Consider the following 23866-nt stretch of genomic DNA (forward strand, 5'->3'; position numbering starts at 1 on the left):
AGAAATAGTAAAAACATAATCAAACAACTGTTTCAAAAAAATATATTTTCAGTTATATATCATATCCAAAAGTGATTTTATTTTTTTTAGCACACACTAAATCACGTAGTACTGATAAAGTACTGGCTAAAGTACTATTTTTTCAATCATAAAACTGGCTGTGCACTAAAGAAAATTGGAAAAAGGAAGCTTAAAGCCCACCACACAAGTGATTACAATGCTGGAGGCCTTGGCCTCTGCAATCCATCCATCAAATCACGCTACCAGGTGACCAAGCTTCATGCACCGAATGCTAGAATTAAAGTGCTACCAACTAGAGAGGCTGGGTTTTTTCATCCCAGCCTGGTTGCATACACTGCAAAATATGCAAAGATCCAAAACTAACAAAGCGTTATTTTACAAGCAGAAACTCATCTTTATATTTATGAATAGAACAGTACACAAGCGAGGCTTTCAAAAGCATTTCTACCATACAAACACCACATAACTCCCCTTGGGTAGAAGCAGTTCTGCATTTCTGGGTAGAAAGGCTTAATTAGTTTGCAAAGCTTCTTGTTTTCTTTATATAAGCAGTCAGTCAGGACTCCGAACACGCTTTCTTAGAGGATTACTCTAATAATAAGCCAGATACATAGATTAACCATTCAATTCTAGACTGCATTTAAGGAACTTGTGGTAATAAGAAATGGGTAATGGTACAAAGAGAGACAGAGAAGTCAAAATAACGTTGGAGAGCAGCTTCCAGTGCCTAAAAGGGCCAACAAGAAATCTGGAGAGGGACGCTTGACATGGGCCTATAGGGACAGAACAAGGGGGAATGGCTTTAACCTGCCAGAGGGGAGATTGTGATTAGGTACTTGGAAAACATTCTTCCCTGTGAGGATGCTGTGGCACTGGCACAGGGTGCCCAGAGAAGCTGTGGCTGCCCCATCCCTGGCAGTGTTCAAGGCCAGGTTGGACACAGGGGCTTGGAGCAAGCTGCTCTAGAGGAAGGTGTCCCTGCCCATGGCAGGGGCTGGAGCTGAATGAGGTTAAGGTCCCTTCCAACCCAAACCTCTCTGTGATCCCTAAATGTGATTTCTTTACTAATACAACTGGTTCATCAGATGCTGCCCAGACTACTCACACTTAAACCTGGCCTGTGTGCTCGAGTGCAGCTTATATCTTGTAAAGAGTCTCTATCTAAATGAAGAGGCAGTCTTGCACAGCAAACATGCTTGAACAGGCTGCACCACAACACCATGGCAGCTGCAAATGCAGCTAAAATCTACTCAGAGCTTAATGCCACTGTGCTGCTCGTTATGATAAAATGCTTCACAAAAGCTGTAAGCATAATGGAAGTAAGCACTGTGACAGTACCTAGTAAAATGTTGTTCTGATAAAACACGCTTCTCTAGACACTGAAGGAGGTTACTCGTACTTGAAATGGATGTCCTAGGCGATACAGAATCCATCATTTTCAGAAAGCAGGAGTAGGACTAGAGTTAACAGAAAATGGCATCAGAACAGCCTAATTGTGGAGTGTGGAAATCAGTTCACTGTGAATGCCACACATCTGAAATAAATACAGTCTATCAGGCAGGCAATCAACCAAAAGTTTAGAGCTTCAGAGAAGCACACAGGGGATGGAGCTGCCCTTTGATGGGCTTGTGGAGTCTGCATAATGCAGACTCTCCTGCAAGAGTTTGTAGAGAAGGCAAGCTATCATAAGACTGCTTGCTAAGGACATTCAGCACTGCTTTCCTCTTGAAAAAATATTAGCTGCTCTGAAAATCCATTAAAATTTAATCACCGAGTATTACTCTTGCACATAAAATTGCCATTGAGTGATCCAGAGCTTCCCTGACAGACTCTGTCTGATCCTCAAACAAGTGTATGAATTCTTTGGTCAGCTACGAGATACTTTAGGAGGTTATTTGTCTATAGACACATTACAGAACAAATTTCCATGAAGTATAAGAAACCTTGGCAGGGTATTTGGGTTGTGATACTGAGAGAAGCGTGGCTCTACACAGCACGAAATGTCATGATGCATTTTGAAACAGCACTGCATCGTGCTGCCTCTCCAGGGTCAGCTAAAAGCGGAAGCATGAACTGAAGTGCTTACACTTCTGCACCATAACAACTGGAACAAAGACAAATTATTCTACCCCTGACAGCAGCTCCCCTTCTTTTAAAAAACAAAACAAACCCCCTCATCATCCAGAATTAGATCAAGAAAGACACCTTCAAAACAAGCTTCATGAAGGTCACTCAGGGAACACGTCTACGAAACAGAGAACAGATTTGCTGTTGGGAATAATTACTGAAACACAATAGCAATCCAATTACTGCTAAGTGATAAAACATTTATTTAGAACAAAGTAAATGCACCCCTTGGACTGTGCTGCAGTCCAGCCTGCTGGAAGCAGGAGGCGAGCTGCTATGGCCAATCACGGCAATGTTTAACACCAGCAAGTTTTGTAGCAATAGAGGAATTCATGACTACGGATGCTAAACTATACACAGCCAGCCCAGGTCTCAGTAATTGAGGCTTCCTAGGAAAACAGAAAGAAAATCTCTACCAAGTTTGTACTCTATGTTTTGAAAACAAATGTTTGCAGCAAGGAGACTCTGAAAGCAAGCATTTTGAATCATAGAATAGTTAGGGTTGGAAAGGACCTTACCATCATCCAGTTCCAACCCCCCTGCCATAGGCAGGGACACATCACACTAAACGATCACACCCAAGGCTTCATCCAACTTGGCCTTGAACACTGCCAGGGATGGAGCACTCACAACCTCCCTGGGCAACCCATTCCAGTGCCTCACCACCCTCACAGGAAAGAATTTCCTCCTTATATCCAATCTAAACTTCCCCTGTTTAAGTTTGAACCCGTTACCCCTTGTCCTATCACTACAGTCCCTGATGAAGAGTCCCTCCCCAGCATCCCTATAGGCCTCCTTCAGGTACTGGAAGGCTGCTCTGAGGTCTCCACGCAGCCTTCTCTTCTCCAGGCTCAACAGCCCCAACTTCCTCAGCCTGTCTTCATACGGGAGGTGCTCCAGTCCCCTGATCATCCTTGTGGCCTCCTCTGGACTTGTTCCAACAGTTCCATGTCCTTTTTATGTTGAGGACACCAGAACTGCACAGGATGCTCCAGGTGAGGTCTCACAAGAGCAGAGCAGAGAGGCAGGATCACCTCCTTGGACCTGCTGCTCACACTCCTTTTGATGCAGCCCAGGATACGGTTGGCTTTCTGGGCTGCGAGCGCACACTGCAGCCGGCTCATGTTCATTTTCTCATCGACCAGTTTTGCTCCAGTTCTTTTTCTTAAAGACTGCTTGCTCATGCCAGAGCTTAATTCAGTGCCACTGAAACAACCATGCTCATTTCCCCCAACCTGTATTTTACCAACTGCAGGATTTGTAAACAACTGGTTACATCTACTGAACAACAACCTATTGTAGTATCATGGAATTATCCTAGAACCATGGAATGGTTTGGGTTGTATTCCTCCCAGGCTACCTGCCCTTGCTTCCACCCTCTGTAGGCTTTGTTTTTGTGCTTGAGTTTGTCCAGGAGCTCCTTATTCATGCAGGCATTTTTGCCTGACTTCCTCTCTGTTGGAATTCACCACTCCTCAGCTTGGAGGAGGTACTCCTTGAATATTAACCAGCTTTCTTGGGCCCCTCTTCCCCCCAGGGCTTTGTCCCATGGTACTCTACCAAGCACATTCCTGAAGAGGCCAAAGTCTGCTCTCCTGAAGTCCGGGGTTACTGCGCACCCTCCATGCTGCCCTAAGGATCTTGAACTCCAGTTGTTTATGCCCCATGATATATGCATTTGCATACAGGTCTTTAAGTTGGATCCTGCATGAAGCTGACTTGCTGCTGGAGTGGCTGGAATGCCTCTGTGCTGCTCTTCAGGGGATCTGCAATCCCTTTCCATGCTCTGGGCAGCTCTTGCTGGCACTGGCATCAAACTGCTAACAGTGAGATGGATTGAGGTTCCCCTCCCCTGGCAACTTGAATTATTGAAAAGCATAGCCAAACCCAAGCTTTACTTAATAAAATGTCTGTTTTCATGCAGAAATGAAACAAATGAAGGAAGCACAGGAAGCAATGGTGGTGAGTTCATAACCTTGAAGAGTACAACTGGATTTTCACCCCCACCAGTGACCAAAAAAGCTGATGGAGGGCTGCAGCAGAAGGCTGTTACGACACCAAAGGGGTCTCTGCCATGGTGAGAGGGTGGAAGGGAAGGGGGTTTTTGTTTGGCATATGGAGGGCAGGAGAGGCTCCACTGTGGTCTCTCACCCCAACAGACCACCACAGCCCTACTCTCGCCAAGCAAAGGATGAGAGGAAGGATTTGAAAAGTAGCAAGGGCAACTCAGCTGAAGAAAGTTTTCACAACAGGAATGGTTGTGCAACACAGCAAGGATGGAATGACTACGCAAGGCTGTGAGCAACCACTGCACTTGGTCCCAGCCATGGCACAGGGAAGCAGACTGACGCCCTTCAGAGGTCCCTGCCAAGCTGTGATTAACATCCCTCACACCCCCTGTCAGGCACCTCTAACTCTGCACTCGCTTCAGGCGCTTGAAACCTTTAGTCACCAATTTCAGTACATTTAGTCACCAATTTTAGTACATTTCTACACATCAACATGCAACACTGCATCTTCAGCGTTGGTTTGGTTTTTGTTTGAACTGATTAAAATAGAGATTGCTAACTGAAAAAAAATAGGGGGGAAAAAAGAGATAAAATTAAAAATAGCCAGAATACAGATTCAAGATGCCTGAAGCTGTAGGTGCTGCTATGATCTCAGTAGGGGTGCATATGCAGCAAGACCAACAGAAACACTTCTGGAGACAGAAAGACATTATAGCAAATCAATTATCAGCTCAGCACGACTTGATTTCGTTAATGTTGGTGCTTAACATCAGTGTCATCTTTTCAAAGATGATCTGCTATTAATTCAACACAAGAATCACACTGCTATATCTTTAAGACTTGGATAACAGGCAGCCGAAGACAAAAATCGATCACTGCTATTTGCAGAAGCAGATGCTGCTGAAAGATGACAGAGCACTAAACGTGTCCGTGCCAAAAAGCATTTAACTTCCTGGTTTTATAGGGTTAGACTAAAATATGAAGGTTTGACAAAAAGTGAGATCACAGCTGTGGCAGAGAAGAGCCTTTTATGAGAAGGTCACCCTGCAGTCACAAGAAAGGCTTCATCATGCATTTATTTTGGAACTTAAAGAGTTGCTTATAAGGATGAGCCACGAGAAGTCCCTGGAGCCATTAACGGTCTACCATTTAGATATGCAGTCATCATTTAGGAGCTGTATTAATTACACAAATGGAACACCACAGCTCTGCTGGAGCTGGTCCAGCTGACTGCAGAACTGCAGGTTTGGGCTGGCTGTAGGGAGCCACAGGCATTGGCAGGAGCCCTCCATGGAAAGCTCACAAGTGCTGCCTGGTAGAAAGTCATGTCTAGGAAAGTCTAAGAACACCAGTATTGTGCGTGAGAACAGAAGAAGAGGTGAAATTGGCTGGTCCAAAGGTAGAGGATGCTGTAAATTGTTAACAAATACCCCTTAGATTTTGACTTTTAAGGGAGCACCATGCTAAGCTTACCACTGATTTAAGTGTACCCTTTCAGCAGTGGAAAGCAAAGTCTAACTGCATGTGGTACCACGAAAGATGGGACAGACCTTACCCAAAGCACAAACAGTCCAGATGAGACAAAAGGAGACTGACAAATACAGGGCACTGCAAGAAGCCAGCAAGGCAACATCAGCAACAGCCAGTGGCCTCAGCACACTAGAGCTTCTCCTCTGCCAGGCTACAGCAAGGGCAAGTTTTAATGAAAAACTTAGAACAGCAATGTGCTCCCTTCCCAAAAATGTCACCAGCCTCAATACTGGAAGGAATAGAAGAGGTCAGGGGCAGTGGCTGACTGCAACATACTGCCTTACATCAAGCAAAAGATGACAAAGAGGGTGTGGAGAGCCTTCAGGCCATTTGTATTTCCATACGATGCTGCAGAGAAAGTAGAATGACAGAGAAGGAACAACACAGTCAATTAAACCAACAGGAGATTTACCTTTTTCTTTTCTCCCAGCAGTAAAGAGCATTCATGAAACCAGATCATTCAGTAACATCTAATCCCAGAAATCAAAGCACTCATTTTGTTGATTTTGTCAAATTAGCTCTCACAATCGACAGTTTTCAGAAGCTCTTGAGTTTCAAAGGATGCCTTCAAAGGGAAAGTGGGATTTACAAAGTCCTTCTGTCAAGCTTGCTGAGTAATGAAACCAGAATTTCTGCTTTTCTCTAGAATTATTATTCTCTACTGTCGTGGTTTAAACCCAACCACAAACCTCGTCCACTCACTCCCCCCACTTCTTGCCCTCCCCCTGCTCCTGGAGGGACGGAGAGGAGAATCGAAAGGAATGCAACTCCCACGGGTTGAGATAAGAACAGTTTAGTAACTAAGGTATAACATAGATCACTACTGCTACCACCAATAATAATAATGATAAAGGAAATAACAAGAGGAAAGAATACAACACCTCAACACCAGCCAACTGATAACTCGCCCCACTCCCCCCAGCCGAGCACCAACCGATACCTCGTCCAACCCTGCCGACCCAACCCTTCCGGGTCACTCCCCGTTACATCCTGGGCATGACGTGCTGTGGTATGGAATACCTCTTTGGTCAGTTTGGGTCAGGTGTCCTGTCTCTGCTTCCTCCCGGCCTCCCCTCCTCCCTGGCAGAGCATAAGGCTCAGAAAGTCCTTGGCCAGACCAAACATTCGAGCAGCAACTGAAAACATCGGCGTTATCACCACTGTTCCAAGGCCAAAAGATCAAAACACAGCACTGTACTAGCTCCTAAGAAGGAGAGAAATGACTGCTGCTGCTCAACCCAGGACATCTACTCAAACTTGACAGCAGAAGAATCCTTGACTTATTATTCTTTTCTCTTGAAAGAGATTGCTTTTGTCTACATAGGGTGAATATTCTAGAGCTGCAATGCTTGTCATGAGAGAAAGTAACATAACATCAGGAACACTTTTTTGTGTGCTCTCTACTCAAGACAGTTGATACAGTTAATACTTATAATACTTATCCTGGAAACCATGGTGAGAAATTTTCTCCCTTCACAAAATTAAAGCTAAAGTTATGGATGGGAAATGTCATGAGAACATGCTACAAATTCATCTACAAAGACGGTAATGTAAATCAACAATGAAGTGATCAATTACTACATTAGCAACATCAAACTAAAACCTGATACTGGGACCATGTATTTGTCAAGATTTCAGAAGGCTTCAACCCTTAGAAGGACAATTGCCCTCAGCAATAGATAATACTTGGGTTTATGACAATGAGGTGTCAGGAGCAATACAAGTTTAAGTTGACTTGTGCTCAAGACTGAGCACAAAGCTCAGAAGTTGCACCCCTGCAAGCAGGAGCTCAAAAGAGATCGCAGACATGCAGTGGAGAGCACTCATGTTAACTTTGAAGAAGCAGAGCTATTACCTGCCTTTATTCAGCTGTAATACAGGAAAGGATCCGCTGGGACAAGCAGCACAGCCTTCTGCTACTATATACAAGACTATATAGTCCCTCTCACAGAGGGATCAAGGTCTACTGTAAAACAATTGGTGCCTTGTCCTTGCTGTTGACAGGCCTGCTGTTCCTCTGGAGCCATAAACCCTCGCATTTCCAGGCTGCAGTTTATGGGTAGCCAGCGTATACACACTTGCTTTTGCGCAAGCCTCAGCTTTTTGGCATTCAAACCATCATCCTCTACAGCATTCACCTTCCCTCCTTGCCCTTTTCTAGTATTTTTATTTTAAGGAGTTCTCATATCCAATGTCATCTTTCATTTTAGAGGTCTAAATAAGCATAGATCTTTCACTGACTCCTCACAGGCTCAGTCCCCAGCACTCTCAGTGAGCTGCTGTCTGCTTTAGATTGAATTTAAGACCGAAAATGCACCTGTATTTAGGATGCACAAAACACTGCCTGATGATTACATGCAAGCAATGCTTCATTAATATTAAATTTTAAATGGAACTGCAGTTTTACTTGCCTCAGGCTATTTCTTAAGAGATCACAGATTCACTTTGGGAGCTGAACAGTGTAATTTGTACGGTATGATCAGGACTGGGTGATTCTATGCAGTGGAGCAGAGAGATGCCAATTTATTCAACCAGAGCAAAAAGCGCTCCATCATTAATGAATTCACCCACTGGTGATACAAGCTGAGATTTCCTCATATGAAAAGCAGACCACATAAGCTTCAATAGATAGGAAGTGTTATGGGGACAAGTCTTCCCATAATTATAGCCTATCTCAAACTAAATCAAAATAGAATATACCTGACAGGTGTTGCTATCAAGAGCGAGCTCCTAAATTACCATAAAAATCAATGCTTGGTATCCCGACTATTCTCTTTTAATGAATATAAGACATGAAATGATTCTATGTTTCTATGAAAAGCATCTAAGGAGAAGAGGCCCAACACTCATTTGAAGCTGTAGTGCACACAATTGAGGAATCATTCTGAAAGAGGAGGAAATCCTCACAGTAATGAGAGCTGCTAAAGACCAGGTTACCTCCTTTTGAATCTTTTTTTACATAAAATCTCAGCAAAGAAAGCCGTTATGTATTTCTAATGGAGGAAGAAACCTGCATTCACAAATTTTCAGTGGACACCTTACATCTTTCACCTCATTAGCTTGAATTGTTACTTTAGTCCAGCAGCCACAGAACCTGTCACAGACAGCGAGATGTGAAGGTGCATCAAGAAAGAAATGAACATTTCATACCCTGCATCATCTGGCTCAGGTTCTAATGAATCTTAATAAGGAAACAACCTCATTGACAGGTATGCAGTTGTCAGGTCTAGCATGCTGTGGGTAACGGCTCAGGCTCCCCAAAGGGCATATAACCAAGTAAGCATTTGCTAACACCCTTTCTATTCATAACCCAGAAACTCATTTGCTTATCTAGAGAGAACAGAAAACAACATGGCAGGGAACATCTTTTTCCTGAAGCTTGAAAAGTTGGCTGGTAAAAATTAATTTGGTTTTAAACTTACACAGTTAAGGAATTTATAATGTGATTTTCTCATTCCTGCTCAGGAGGAAAGCTTTCTCCAGGATTTATTTTGATCCAGTAGAAAGTAAGCTTATTCTTAGAAGAGACAGGGAGATTACAGTTTGCCTGTACATGCAAATATATGCATAGGTATGGGTCATGGATATACCTACTAAGTGATTTACTCTGTCTCTTGCTTGAGTCTCCTGAAGCATACTGCCCCTATACATTATTCAGGACTCTGTTAGTCCTATTTCCCATCTTCAAGACAATGCCTCTTCTCAGAGAACAAAAGAAATAACTCCTCTACTTTTTATCCCCCCTATCACAAATGCAGGAGTTTTTAAAAGTGTTAGGACCAGCAAAAATAGCTGTGTTAAACACACACATCTCTTCAATTTCCATGTCTCAGCAAAAATATTAACAGATTATTAACTCTGTCTTAGTGTTAACGCTTTGTCAAATATTCATGACAACCAAAGGTGGACAAGCATCCAACTCAGATCCCGGCTATCACTTCATGCTTCAGTCTGCACAGAAGCACTATTTCAATCGCTAACACCCTGCATTGAGCTCCTATCCCTATTCAAACAGAAAAAACAAACCCCACAACAAAGTGACAGCATATACAACTCCCCCCATCGCTCAGAACTGCAGCCTGCAGTCCACACAACTTGATATCCTAAAACTGTGCTAGCCCCTATGTATGCCAAGTTTGCCAGCAAGGACACTATTAAGATAGAAGTCAGAAAGTAGCACAGCTGGAAGAGTTACCTGTGAAGATTTGTATTCCCCGCACCTAGAGAGTAGCAGTACAATGCTTATTACAGTCAAGAAGAATTTAATCAGTGTAGGAGTTTCTATAAACAGTGTATTATTTAAATGCGTAATGCTAAGAGTGTTCAATGGCCCAACGATGCCTAAATGGTCCAATTTACTTTAAACACAGAACTGTACCAGTGGACATTAATAACACTAAGTAGTGGGAAGCTGCTACAAAGAGCTACTGTCTATAGAGGAAACCAGAGGTAAAACACAGCCAACATCTTTTGATATCCACGTGATGTAAATCCTGACAAGATGCAGAGCTATTCTCTACAGTACCCACATCAGATTATTTGGGTAACATTAATCTGCACTTTTTTGGACAAATACTGACATTACACCACCAACAGCTACCTCAGCTACACACCAGTAATATTTCGTTCAATTAAAATACTAACACAATCACATAAAGCTTCCATATTCCTATCGCTGTTCATGTTACAGCTTTTATAGTCATTGCTTTACTTGAAAAGTCACAGGTTAATTACTGAGGGGAAAGAAGCTCCCTAAGTCTTGGCAGTAACACTTCTCAGGTTCAGGTTTAAGTGTCGCCCACTGGATGTCTCATAAAGCCACCAAGACTAACAAGCTTTACTCCAAGTCATTTTTCTAATGGGAAATTGTGAAGTTTGCATCTTCGCTCATTTAATCTGCTAATGAAATCCAATCTCCCCCAGAAGGGGAAATATCTTTTTGAAAGGACACAACCATACCTAGCAGTGTCAGCATGCTAAAAGCGTAACAAAACCCAAACCACCCAGAACTGTATTATGAGAACAAAGCCTAGAATTCTTTATTTTAAACATTCACAAACTATGAAGAACTTTTACCTGCACATTATATCACCAAGACAGAGGCAACAGCGTTATTAGAGCTTCTGGTCTGCCTCTGCAGCAGACACTACTGAATACGTGCTGCACTAATAAAACCCCACACCCACAATTCTTCCGCCATCTCCAGATCCCTCATTCATTTCAATCGCAAAACCAGACAGCCCAACTCACACCACTGCTGGCAGTTCTCTGTTCTCCAGTGTCATTTTATTTGGTGCTTAAACAAGCAAGAGGCCCTTTAAAGTAGAAAAGGGGACAGATTATAGTAGTAGACAAACTAGATCCTATTTCACTTGGCTCTGATTGTATTGCAGTGTCCAAGGAAGGCAGTATGTTTATCTGCTATATTATAAAATTATGTTCCACTCTCTAAATTGAAGAGAAAAACTCATGCCAAGTTTCCACTATCTAAAGACCTATAGCAAATAAAGCAGAAAAAGCAAAAAGAGTAAAAAATGCTGCACTGTTTACTAGCACTATGTATACTCTCATAGAAAAATGGGGAAAAGATTCTTTCAGACATATAAACAGTTCAAAAGTTATTCCAGCTTTCAACCACAATGGAAATGTCTTATTACAAATCATTGTTCATCTACAGATCTTCAGCTACTTCCAAAGTTTCCTTGGAATAGTTTTAACTGCAATCCAGAAGTAATCTGTTAGCAATCGATTTATAAGTAAAATGCATCACAGCACAATTTAGTATCTGCGGTTTCAGGCAATCACTTTACTGCTTTCAAAACACATAACAGAATGTCACAGTGACATTTTTAATGCTGACAGAGTATTTATATTGAGTGCCCAGAAAAAAGCCATGCAAATGAAAGAATTTAAGCAAACAGAATTACAGCTCAATTGACCACAAAACAAAACTTCCCCTGCAATGCAATATACTGGGATTTATGAATGCTTTTCCTCTGAGCCTGAAGTGTCATTAATTGATTTATGAAAAGAATCACTTTCAAGGCTATTGAAAGCTATTCGCTAAACATTTCTAAGACAATCCTATTGAAAGCATTGTATTTAAGTACCCTATAAACACTTTTAACATAAAGAATAAATGAAACCAAACCAAAAACTGGTCAAGACAGAGGTTTATTTTTTGGAAGTAGGAAGAAGCGCTAAGAACAAGCTCAGAAGCCTGCAGTTAAAAAACCCAAGACATGTAAGGAAGCTAAATTCTTCTGCTAATGTGATACAAGAAAAATCAGAACTTTTTTATTGACCTAAACCAGATTTTATTGTGAGTCATAACACAAGCTGCCAAATGAAATAGAGATGTCTTTAAAAATACAAATCAATGAAGCTTCTTCAACCTCAAACAGCATTATTACGTTTATATTTAAGATCACAAAAAGAACTTGCTCCAGAGAATTCTGCAGCAGGCTGATGAGCTTCACCATTAAATCAATTTAACAGAATGGTATGAGAACACGAATATCGAAATGGCAAGCTGAAAAATGGAGCTACAGGCAATTCATGTGAAGGGCAAGCTGCTCAAAGACACTGCCTTGCAGTGCGGCTGAGAAACACATACAGAACAGCTCTGTGCAGCAGCCGGAATTCCAGAATTACAGTACTGGCAATAGGAGGAAAATAAGGTGTTAAAAATGAAGTTTTAGTCTGGTACAGTAATTGTCATTAACATCACAGTTCTTGGAATGCAGGTACCTGCTATGAAAACACAGCACAGCCTGCAGCAGAGAGCACTAAGCACAGCTGGATTTCACCGGATACCACTGTGTGACACCCATCGACAGGAATGTGGTACAGTGTCAACCATCACCTGCACCTAGGCTCTCAGAACACTTCCTTCAGCAGGCAGAGCTGCTCAGGTGCTTCTGCTGCATACTCAGCTTTGAATACCATGATGCAGCAGCAGCTGAAGAACTGAGTCCTTTAGAGTCTGAAGTCTAAGGAAGCTTTAAAGTAATAACTTGACTTTCAAGTCATAGAGATGTAGAGCTTGTTCTGGAGCTCCCTCTTGAGGTTAGATACTATAATATGTTGAAGACACTGCTATACTCGTAACTGATTCTACTCAAAATGAGACTATGCCCTTGCAAAAGACATTATCAAAGGCATCTCTTCAAAGATGAGACCTCACTTGGAGCATTGTGTGCAGTTCTGGTGTCCTCAACATAAAAAGGACATGGAACTGTTGGAACAAGTCCAGAGGAGGGCCACGAGGATGAATGGTCAGGGGACTGGAGCACCTCCCGTATGAAGATAGGCTGAGAAAGTTGCAGTTGTTCAGCCTGGAGAAGAGAAGGCTGCATGGAGACCTCATAGCAGCCTTCCAGTATCTGAAGGGGGCCTGTAAGGATGCTGCGGAGAGACTGTAGTGATAGGACAAGGGGTAACGGGTTGAAACTTAAACAGGGGAAGTTTAGATTGGATATAAGGAAGAAGTTCTTTACTGTAAGAGTGGTGAGACACTGGAATGGGTTGCCCAGGGAAGCTGTGAATGCTCCCTCCCTGGCGGTGTTCAAGGCCAGGCTGGACAGAGCCTTGGGTGACATGGTTCAGTGGGACGTGCCCCTGCCCATGGCAGGAGGGTTGGAACTTGATGATCCTAATGTCTTTTCCAACCCTAACTATTCTATGATTCTAAATCTCTGCCCACTAGTTTGTAGTCAGCATTAGATGCTTTTGAGTTACAAGCGCTGCAATCTTAAAATCCAGGAAGATCAACTGAAGAGGCACTTTACTTACACACCTTTGGTAGCCAGGGCAGGAGCACCACAAACAGTAAAACCCCTGTTATCATGAATCATGAAATGGAACAATACACACTGGTGATGAAAAACTAACAGTGTTGTCTATTTGTAAAGAAACTGCAATTGCACTAGGTTTAAGGCTGTTAACATGTCCCATTCTTCAGGTGACATTTTAGCTACTCTAAGCATCCCTTTGTCTCCTTGCCAAAGCTACCTTGTTCCACAAAGCCCAACAGCATTACTCCATTGTCTTTGCTGCCACAACCTACTACATGGGCTGACACATCTGGATTTTCATGTGCTGAATCAGTGGCTGCCGAAATTTGAAAACTTTTTAAGCAGATTCTGCTGAAATTTCACCCTCAAACCCAACATCTTTCCACAAGCTCTAGAAGGCCCCCACATGGAAAAAGCTTTGAACAGAGAAATTCCTAAGAAAACTCATGTTGAGAATTTTTCTCTTCTCTCACAATAGCTGAAGGGTCAAAACCAGACAGCCAAGGAAGTCTTTGGAAGGAGTGCAAGAGAACAAGCCTTGCCCATGATAGTCATATTTAACCACTGCTGAGCCTCCACTCAGCACTCTCCTCAGTCCTTGAGCAAACATCCATGAGTTACATCATTTAAAAACCTTCCATCCTGTGACAAGGCTTGTAGTTTTTTTTAAGTTTTTCTATTTTAGGGTAGAACAGATTTCAACTTGAATGCCTCAGAACAGCAACACAGAGTTTATTCAGTTGTCCTTAGTGATTAAGGTAACGCTAAAGAAACGCACCAGTCTGGAGACGTGCTGTCTCCTCCCACTGAATGCCTTGCTGTGCTTGAAACCTGCGAGGTATTTGTCACTTTATAAACATAGCCCTTAATTTGAGGCATCAGCTCAGACACATACTGTTTTCAGATGCCAGATCACCTTCTAAAGCAACACAATTTATTCTATTAACCCTATGCTAGTCTCACTCCTCAACATTCTGTGAAAAAGACAAAGAACCAACAAACCCCCCCACATTAGCTAGAATCAGATGGGTTTTGATCACCACAGAAGCTGGTGGAAATTGTGCACAATTCATCAGCTATACCAAGAGCAAGACTAAAAAGAATGGCTTGAAACTTGGACCTAGAAGGGGTCTCTTCTCCTCTGCCAGAAGGCATTCACCTAAGAGTTCTAGCTCCCTGCAACTAAAAGCAACCACAAAGAAATCAAAGCAGGCTGGAAATACACATCATAGCCTGCATTACGTCTTAAGTAATATTCTAGAAGTTAAAGATGTTTTCTTACTTTTCATGGTGCCCTCCTCTTCTTCCTCTTCAGTGTTTATGACCATTGTGCCCAGCTGGGATTCCAAGGTGCCATCATGCTCTATCATTGTGTTGGCTCCATCAGTCATGGTGTTGACAGCTCTTATGGTACCAGTTTCATCTCCACTTGCCCTCACCATGGTACCTGAATCAGTTTCATCTTCTTCCTGTATAAGGATGTCAAATACATTTTTACTGATGATGGTGAAGGCCTGTGAAGAATGTGTCCTTAAATACAGACAAGTCTTACTAATCCAGAGATATTTACAAATACACATAGAAGCAACATTTTGGTTTACGCACTTAATTCTCTCCCCGTCATCTCCAAACAGGTAATGGGAAGTCTTTGCACTTTTCTGCCAGTGTAATAAGTAAGAGAACAGATAAATGATCAGCAGAAGTTTCTCAATGTAAGTTGTATCTCATTTCTGACCTGGTGACCTATCTGTAAGAGTAGATTACTACACTCCTTCAGTCATTAGTGTTCCTAGTCATGTTACCAGTTTTAACAGTTGATCTAAAACCCCTGTCTCAAGTGGTACAGTTCACTGAGGAGTCACTAGTTATTAGCAATAGCTCTAAGTCTAGAGTGCATGTGGCACACTGAAGAAAAATTATTAGGAGCCTGTCTAACATTTAAGTAATTTTACCTGCTATCGACTTCAGAAGCACTGAATAAAAATGAAGAGAATTTGAAATTATTTTAAAAGGAATGAAAGAAATTATTAAAGTGAGTAATGTTTTTGCATGAAAACTAGTTCTTATCTTTTCACTTGCTAACAGGTACTAATGCTGTACAAGTTTGAGTTATTGCTGTCAAGGCTCAAGAGACTGACTCTGTAGGAAAACACAAGCTCCTAAACAAACTCTGGTGGGACAACTTCCTAGCCCAGGAAGTCAGCCAGAGGTGGCAGTTTCATTAGGTGGTGTGTGCTTCACTAAGTTTAGATTGTGACTAGGATTTCACAAATAAGGTCAATATTTCCACAACCTATTTAGTATCTTGGAAATGTGGATCAGCTATTCAACTAAAAGAGCGAAAGTTGCTTCCTAGGTTTACAGCAGGGTTTCTAGGCATCTCACCTTAGATGAGATACTCAACTTTAGTTGTGAGGATAAAGTTCGCAGTTCTTTATGTGCGACCATGGCCTTACTGATCTGTACTAGTGTCAGAGGAAAAACATGGGTCTTGCACATCAAGCTGTAATACTTAATCTCAATGTCACTGAAAGGAAGTACACCTCTCCATGTTCTGGTGTTCCATGCATTTTATCTGTTCTGTCAAAGGTGTCTACATAATTTACTTCTCAGCCTCAAAACCAATAGCAAAAGGAGGAGAAAACTACATGAAATGTTAATGGAGGAAAAGTAATTTTATGTGGAGATGAGTGGGTGAGAGGAAGTAACAGATTTGCTAGCTACACATCATTTAACAAAGGACTAAAGCAGGAGTTTCCATAGCACTTGGGAAGTGCTTAGGAACACTTTTCTGCTATCAGACACGAAGTAGAGAAGCTTCAGGAGAACACACACACTGACAGAGACCATTCAACTCCACTACATACACATTATCTCTCAGCAATGTGACTCCAGATCAGTCAGAAATGAAGAAATACAGAGTAGGGACAATACTCTTAGAGCCAACATCATGGCAACATGACCAGTGAAGTTACTTCCACACTGAATAAATAGGCAGTCCTAAACTGGAGAACTAGATGAACAATGCCTTCAGCATCCAGACTGTGGGCCATGCTGTTGAGGCCTAACCTCTGAAAAGGTCTGGCATATAATGCCTTTTGTAGCACATTTCATTTATTCAGGTTGAAGCAGGCAGAGGCTCAAAAAACAGCTTTCAACATGCTTTCCATATTCACATGCTGTAACCACTGAAACAAGGAGCCCAAATTTCAATTCACAGCAATCCCCTGGACACTCGTCATGCCCTCACCTCCGGTTTCTGTCGGTTGCTCTTGTGTAGTAGAAAGTTTCTATAAGGGAGGTTCTAAAGCACAACAATAGTAAAACAACACAACATACTTATATCATAGTGCATCACAGATGATATTATTACTTTATACCAGGAGACCAGTCTAAGACCTAAATCTACAATGAACAATTCTCATTACTGAATAAATAAAATTGGGAAAATACATCAAGTCTTCTGCATACACTCCTTTGTAGACCTATTCAATCACAGGTCTGGAGGTACACTACAAGCTAAACAGCAAGCCATGCATGCTTGCTATCCCACTCTATAAAGACTGAGAAGGAACCAAGCACTGGGTTAAGTATAAACCTCAATAACTACATAAAATCCAAGGGCAAGTGGATAAAATATTGCCAAAACAAAAAACAAAGCAGCTAAGCCTCATGAAAGGAGCAAGAGTTTGGACTTTGTACACAGCTGCTGTTAAATACTCACTGAATTTTCTTCATCATCTTGATCCAGTTCACGCTGTTGTGCCTCTTGACGTTTCAGCTTGATATCCATTGCTTCATTTATCAAGTCTCGCAGAATTGACACTCCTTTGGCACTTTTAACAAAAGGATGCTGAAAAGGATTTTGAAAACAAATAAGCACTGCACCCAAGCCAAGATCTAACAATAAAACATTGTTACTATAGTCTAGTTCCAATCAAAATTAAGGGTTAATACATGATTAAAATAAAAATCTAATACTTCTGTTTGGCAGAGGAGGGAGACCTCCAAACAAGACCATGCCCCAAAGGCACTACTACTGCTGTGAGACCTTTGGCTCATTCCCTTCCACAACTCCACTTACTTTCCTGAGCAGCTTAGCTGTCAAGAACCAGTTACACAGATCATCACCATTGAGACCATTCAGAGTAATCACTTTCATTTAGCCTCCCCTTTTTTAAGAGGCAGTTTCTTGGCTGTGCTGGTGAGAACTTGAAAGTGAAAAAACACCAAAACTAAACAACAACGACAACCCCTCCAAAGCCAAACAAACATAAACCCAACCCAGAGGAGACACAGATGGGAAGCTGAAGTCAGACTGGTCCTTAGAGAAGAGCTGAAAAGTTGAAGTTGAGTGTAAGATTTTCAAAATGACATATTAAAAAGTAAAGTCTGTAGTGAGCAGGAGTAGCAAGAAATGAAACCAAGAGCTCAACAGCCATGGGGCACTACCTGCTCTAGAAAGCCTTCTCTAGAGCTTATGGACTGGTAAGAAAAGGCACACCTGCAGAAGCTGGGTTGCAGTGGCACGCTGCTCTGGGCTCTTGACAAGACACTGCTTTACAAAGTCTGTAAAATTGTCTGACCAGAGCTCTGGTTTCCGGAATGTTGGAGGCGGATTGGTGGGAATCATGAAAATTGCCTAAAACCAGAAGAACAGTCCAGATTTGCAAACAAAGTTTAATGCTTTCCAACAATACAACATGAACACACACAGACACTGGTACTAAAGAATGACAGACATTGAGTTTGCTGCTTCTGAAGAGTTTGTGCCAATATTATACATAAATTTGCTCAGAGGGAACAAGTAACAAGAAACCAGACTTTTCTCACTAGGTGCTTACACTTCTGTCTGAGCCATTTTGTGCCCCAAGCAATGCGAATCTGCTTTTTTTGTCTTAAAATACTTGTGTTCGCATTAAAAGAAAAAAAAAAATCACTTTGGATAATACAGCTGAAAATATATTTCTTCACACTTAACACAGGGAGCTTCAGCTATGCCTTAATGGAAGAGGATTGTGATTTTTTTTCCCATGCAGATTCTCTTTCTCAAAGACCTGCTTTTCATTTCATCAACAGTGCAAATAACTGTCAGAAAACAAATTAAAAGCAAGGTGGCACATTGAGATGTTATTCAGCCAGCTACAACAGTAAGATGTCCTTTCCATACCTTTTAAAAGGTCACAGTCCTTACCCTCATAGGATGAATATCTGCATACGGTGGCTTGCCTTCAGCCATTTCTATTGCAGTGATTCCCAGAGACCAGATATCTGCAACGCAATTATACCCTATTTCTTGAATCACTTCTGGAGCCATCCAAAATGGGGTGCCTATAACTGTGTTCCGCTTTGCCATGGTGTCCTGAGAAGAAGAGAATGATAAAGATCCGGGCAAAGGCAACTGTATTAGCCATAAATGTTCATTAATGAATTATCACCCTAACTATCTTGCATGCACACTATTAGGCTCAGCAAGACTGGGATACAGACAGCTGCAAAGAGGAATTGAAATATGCTTACAGAAATTACAGATATCCTGAAGAAATCAGCAAATGCTACAGCAGGCCATTACTTGGGTATAAAGGTTTCCACAGAGGAAGCTCTGCTCTAATCTGTTGCTGGTTTAGCATCTTATTATGTTGATGTAAAGTGCTAAAAACCAGTTCAGAACAATTCCTCAAAGTCTCCACAAGCACATCACACTCACATGCATGTTAAGAAGATAAACTGAAGTGTACACAAGCATCTTGGTTTTACTTACTGTAAGTTGTCCTGCCACGCCAAAGTCTGCAAGTTTAGCATGTCCCTCTGTATTTAGCAATATATTTCCAGCTTTGATGTCCCTGTGTATTTTCCTCATAAAATGCAGGTACTCTAGTCCTTTCAGTGTTGATTGCACTATTGTAGCAATTTCCTCCTCTGTGAGCTAAAGAAAATAAAAGTTACTGCCAAGCCATCAGTTCCTGCGATGTAGCACTATTGTGTTTCAGTCTATGCTTCCTGAGATTCACTAATTGCCATTTAATTGCCTTCACTAAAGGTTGCTATACTAATGGGAAATTAGTCAGTGACTTACAGTATTATGTAGAACTAGATGCCAGTCAGCATACACATGTACCATTTCACATACCATAACCTTTCTCAACCAATAATTCTTACCCTGCCATAGCCAAAATAAGGCCAAGTCAAGTCAAACAGACTACAGATTCTACTTTGGAATTGGTCTGGGTTTTCAGGAAAGCAAACAAACCAAAATCTGCTCCACTGATTATATTATCCAGATAACCAAAACTCGATCAATGTCATCAACTTTCTTACTTTCAGAGAAACAAAGGACCTCAAGTTCTGGTCAATGGTTGTCTCAGGCACTGAATACCATGAGAATTATGTCCAAACTACTCAGCTCCCTTGAACTGCTGGACACCCCTATTTCCCATTTACACATTCAAAGAAGAAAGGACGTACAGTTTTGTTTCGTAATCGAATAATATCAGACACAGATCCAGCGCCGCAGTATTCCATGACTATCCACAGGTCTGTGTTCTTAAAATAGCTGCCGTAATATTTCACCACATGAGGACTAAGAAACGCAAAAAAAGAAGAAGAAAACAAAGGATCAGACATCAGTAACCAGCATAACTGAATAAGCACAATACACTGCAGAGTCCCTAAGTATGCTTTAGAAATTCAGAGCTGAAGTGCCACTGAAACCCTGATCAAAAGTATTCCAAACCAGTCTGAACTTGCACAGGGCTGCTGCAGCCCTGCCAAGCCTCTTCCCCAGAGTGGTGCTCATCTGACCCGCCAGTAAGGCAGTTCAGGGAGCTAAACATCTGAAAATAAATCCTGTAGAAATAAGAAGTGATTAGCTTCAATCTGGTTTAGCTCCCCGAATTGGATTACAACAAGGTCAGTTCTGTGGCAAGCAAGAAGGCAGGACATGGGAATGAGAAACAGACCACAGCAGTCACCAATAAGGCTGCTGCAGAGCATTTGCAACCAAGTGGAAACATTAAATAAGGTCCAAAGTTCACTGGAAAATAGCTATCATGTTAATTAATATGAATGTTTCCCCACTACCACATGCGCCTACTTGTTTTCACAACTTAGTCCAGGATGTATTTTAGGAATTCAGTGCAACCTAGGACTGCCTCTCACGGTCAGATCTCTGGCTGCCTAAAAGCCAAAATCCTAGTAAAGTACGCTGGTCAGAATAACTATCTGTCCTCTGGAAAGGTACAGCAGAACGCTAACAGAAAGACTGCTCCTGATTTTATGGGAACAGAGCTAAGAAACAAAAGTGCACTTAATCTATGCTCTGCTGAATTTTTTCTAAAGAAAAACTGTGAAAGTGGCAAGTCAGTCACAGTGCACAATGTCCCTTAATCTTGTCCCTACTTAATCGAGGCTCCAGTGACTCGCTCCCTCTGCTCTTCTTAACTGTAAGGTCTCATCTCGGGCCTTGCAATGTTAATATTTAATTTCTTTCAAGAAAGAGACTCCTAGTAATGATTTCCAAGTTACACAGTAAGATTTTTCACACAGAAATTGTTTTCAAGTTACATTTTTTGTCTGCCACCGGTCACCTTCATTTAAAGATAGTGAGAGTGAAGCACAGTTAAGACTGAGTGACTGGGCTCATAGTTTTATAGTGCTAATGCAACTTATTTTAAATGTCTTGCCGTGCCTGATGTCCAAAGGCAGTGTTTCTTAAAGCCAGATTCACAATACCAGAAGAAAATAGTGTATTTAAACTAAGCCTTAGACACACTTTGAGAGGAGGTCTTCCACACCCTTGAGCTCTTCATTAAGTTATTACAACATCTTTTGCCATAAGAAACATGCAAAGACAACCCAAAGAGCCAACCATCAGCCCACAGAGCTGCCAGCAAGTTATTCTGGGGATGCTCACATCAGCAGACAGCTTGTACTGTGCTAGAACCTGCACAGGCAGAAAACGGCCATGAAGGACACTTCTGCCACCCAGGCAGGTGACAGCACATTGATTATGCACATGCAAGAGCAGTCATGCGTTAGTGGCTCTCGTCCACGTGCCCCTTAAATAAGCCAACTAAAAACACCTCTTCTAACAGTTTTCTATGTCCGCACTGAAGCATTTTTAGAAGTCATTACCCCCCTGGACACGGGAACTGCTGCTCTAGCACACCATCAAGTTACCAATGCTCAACAAGTGATAGCACATGGGGAGAACTGCAGTAACCGCTCACATGCTCAGCTCTCTGCTGGCAGCAAGTGCAAGGTTATTCAACTCAGCTTAATGCTCTTTTAGTGCAAGCTATATTTTTGTTGTCTTACCTGTGCTGGGATTAACACTACCCAAATGGTCAGTTAACATGACTCAGTTGATACGAGGTAACTCGATCGTAAAAGTCCAGCCTTTTAAAAAACATTTAAGGCAACATCATGGCTTTTATTTGATTAAATGCCATTTTCTTTGCATACGATAATGGGTTTTGCAGTACACATTTACCTGTCACATTGCTGCATTATGGATATTTCCTTTATGATCTCTTGCAGGTCAGATTCCACAGGAACTTGTTTAATTGCAACGATTTGACCCGTTTCTTTATGAATAGCTTTGAACACGCTGCCATAGGAACTATGAAACAAAATATTAAACAAACACTGAATACATTAGCATTTTAAAAATGCAAATGCTTTTTGCAAATGCAGCCATCAGGTGAAAAATTAACTGTCCTTCTGCTGAGAGTATGTTGAGCTTTTAATGTACATAATCAGTCCACTAGCTTCTAAACCTAATAGAAGCAAATCGCAGCACATTGAGATGGTCAGAAAAGAGCCAACCACCATCACATTGCCTGTAGCTTTGGAAAATTTAGAAATCTACACAAATCCAACCAACCAGACTCTCTCTTTTTCCAGCATACAGTACCAGCTGGGCATCAGTAACAACTACAGCTTTGGTCACAGAGGTTTGCTTGTTCTTGTCAGATATTATCTGTCTTATTTCCAGCTTCTTCCAGCATCCGGGCAGATTTACAACTCAGGTTTTGTTCAACTGAATTGCTTAAGGCAGCAAACATGTCACTCGCTGAGTGTTCCCACGCTGCTCTGCCTTACCAAGCAACAGAAGTTAATTTCCACTTTGTGCGGCTTCCACAGGAGGTACCAGGGATGAACTACAAAACCTCCTGAGCTCCCACAGAGTCCTATCAACTCCAAATTAGCATCTTTCAACAGTGCTTTAACTCCCTACCGCTGAGCTGTAAGCCACTGTTTGGATTAAGATATCGTATTTTGGGGAAACAAATTCTTTATTTTGTTACTAACCAAGCACTGTTGCTATGTTAGTCCATACCTTTGCACTAACAGCATCATGACAAAAGTGAAAAATCAGAGACCACTGAACACATACCCACTACACTAATCTGTTCTTAGAGAAACATACACTGCGCACACGGAATAGAGCACGTACCCTTCTCCAAGCTTCTCTAATACATCAAATACTTCTTCAGGTTGTTTGGTTAAACTGTCTTCATCCAACTTCTTCAGCTGCCTGCATATGAAAGAATAAGGAAATTACTACATTTAACTGTACAGCAGTTTGGGCTTTGTTGAAACAGAAGAATAAACAGCACCACTTAAACATATGTAAGGCTTAGCAAGAAGTAAATAGATTATGAAGTTAAGTTTATTTCACCCGACCAGGAGACTGAATGTTATTAGCATCAAATAGCAAAAGAGGACTGGGAATTACAGAGAACAGGATTCGATCTGGCACACAAATCACAGTCCTTGGTGGAAACACCTCTCAGGATCTATATGCCGGTGGTCAAATCCCAGCACAGCACTGCAGAGTCTTGCAGCTATTGGACACACCTGCTGAAGTTCAAAGTCTTGAACAGAAGGATACGTACTAAGGGCCACGCAAAAGGCAACATCATCTTCCCTAATGCATTTGGAGTATGTGTGAGATACATTTCTTAGAAGGAAGGATGCAATACTCATCTCGCCTGTACATTTTTAATACCAGAAGTTCAGATCTTAAATTTGTGAGCCTGGACATATACTAGGAAAGTTGTAACAGGAACAAGAAGAAAAGGAAACTGATCTTTCAGGATCTTTATGCTGCTTGGTCCATCCCTCTTAAATGTATTAATAACAAGAGTCAGCTGAAATACTTCCTAGAGAAGGGATGCTATGTGATCCTTCACTCAGCCCCACTGGTCTCCAGTACAACTTTCAGAGAGATTCCATCCACAAAGCAACAAGAATCAACCACATTTGTTTCACACTACCCCTACCACACCAAGAGCTGTTCATCAAGACACCTCCTGAAACAGCTAAGGACTACATAGGAAAAAAAATAAGCTGAAAACAAAGTATTTTACTGTCAAACAA

General features: G+C 41.7%; 1 protein-coding gene across 1 annotated transcript in view; it reads right to left on the minus strand.

Annotated features, from left to right (window-relative positions):
- The window catches only part of STK4 (serine/threonine kinase 4), a 46504-nt gene that overhangs the window by 20814 nt on the left and 1824 nt on the right, over positions 1 to 23866 (minus strand). Inside the window, exons 2-9 of the mRNA XM_065691400.1 lie at positions 22941 to 23021; positions 21975 to 22103; positions 19949 to 20063; positions 19245 to 19409; positions 18678 to 18845; positions 17988 to 18125; positions 17208 to 17336; positions 14766 to 14952 (exon numbers count right to left, since the gene is read on the minus strand). Coding sequence (XP_065547472.1) covers positions 14766 to 14952; positions 17208 to 17336; positions 17988 to 18125; positions 18678 to 18845; positions 19245 to 19409; positions 19949 to 20063; positions 21975 to 22103; positions 22941 to 23021 — 1112 coding nt within the window. The remainder of the gene's footprint in view (positions 1 to 14765; positions 14953 to 17207; positions 17337 to 17987; positions 18126 to 18677; positions 18846 to 19244; positions 19410 to 19948; positions 20064 to 21974; positions 22104 to 22940; positions 23022 to 23866) is intronic.

The sequence above is a fragment of the Lathamus discolor genome, chromosome 11, assembly GCF_037157495.1.
Source record: "Lathamus discolor isolate bLatDis1 chromosome 11, bLatDis1.hap1, whole genome shotgun sequence".
Classification (NCBI taxonomy): Eukaryota; Metazoa; Chordata; class Aves; order Psittaciformes; family Psittacidae; genus Lathamus; species Lathamus discolor.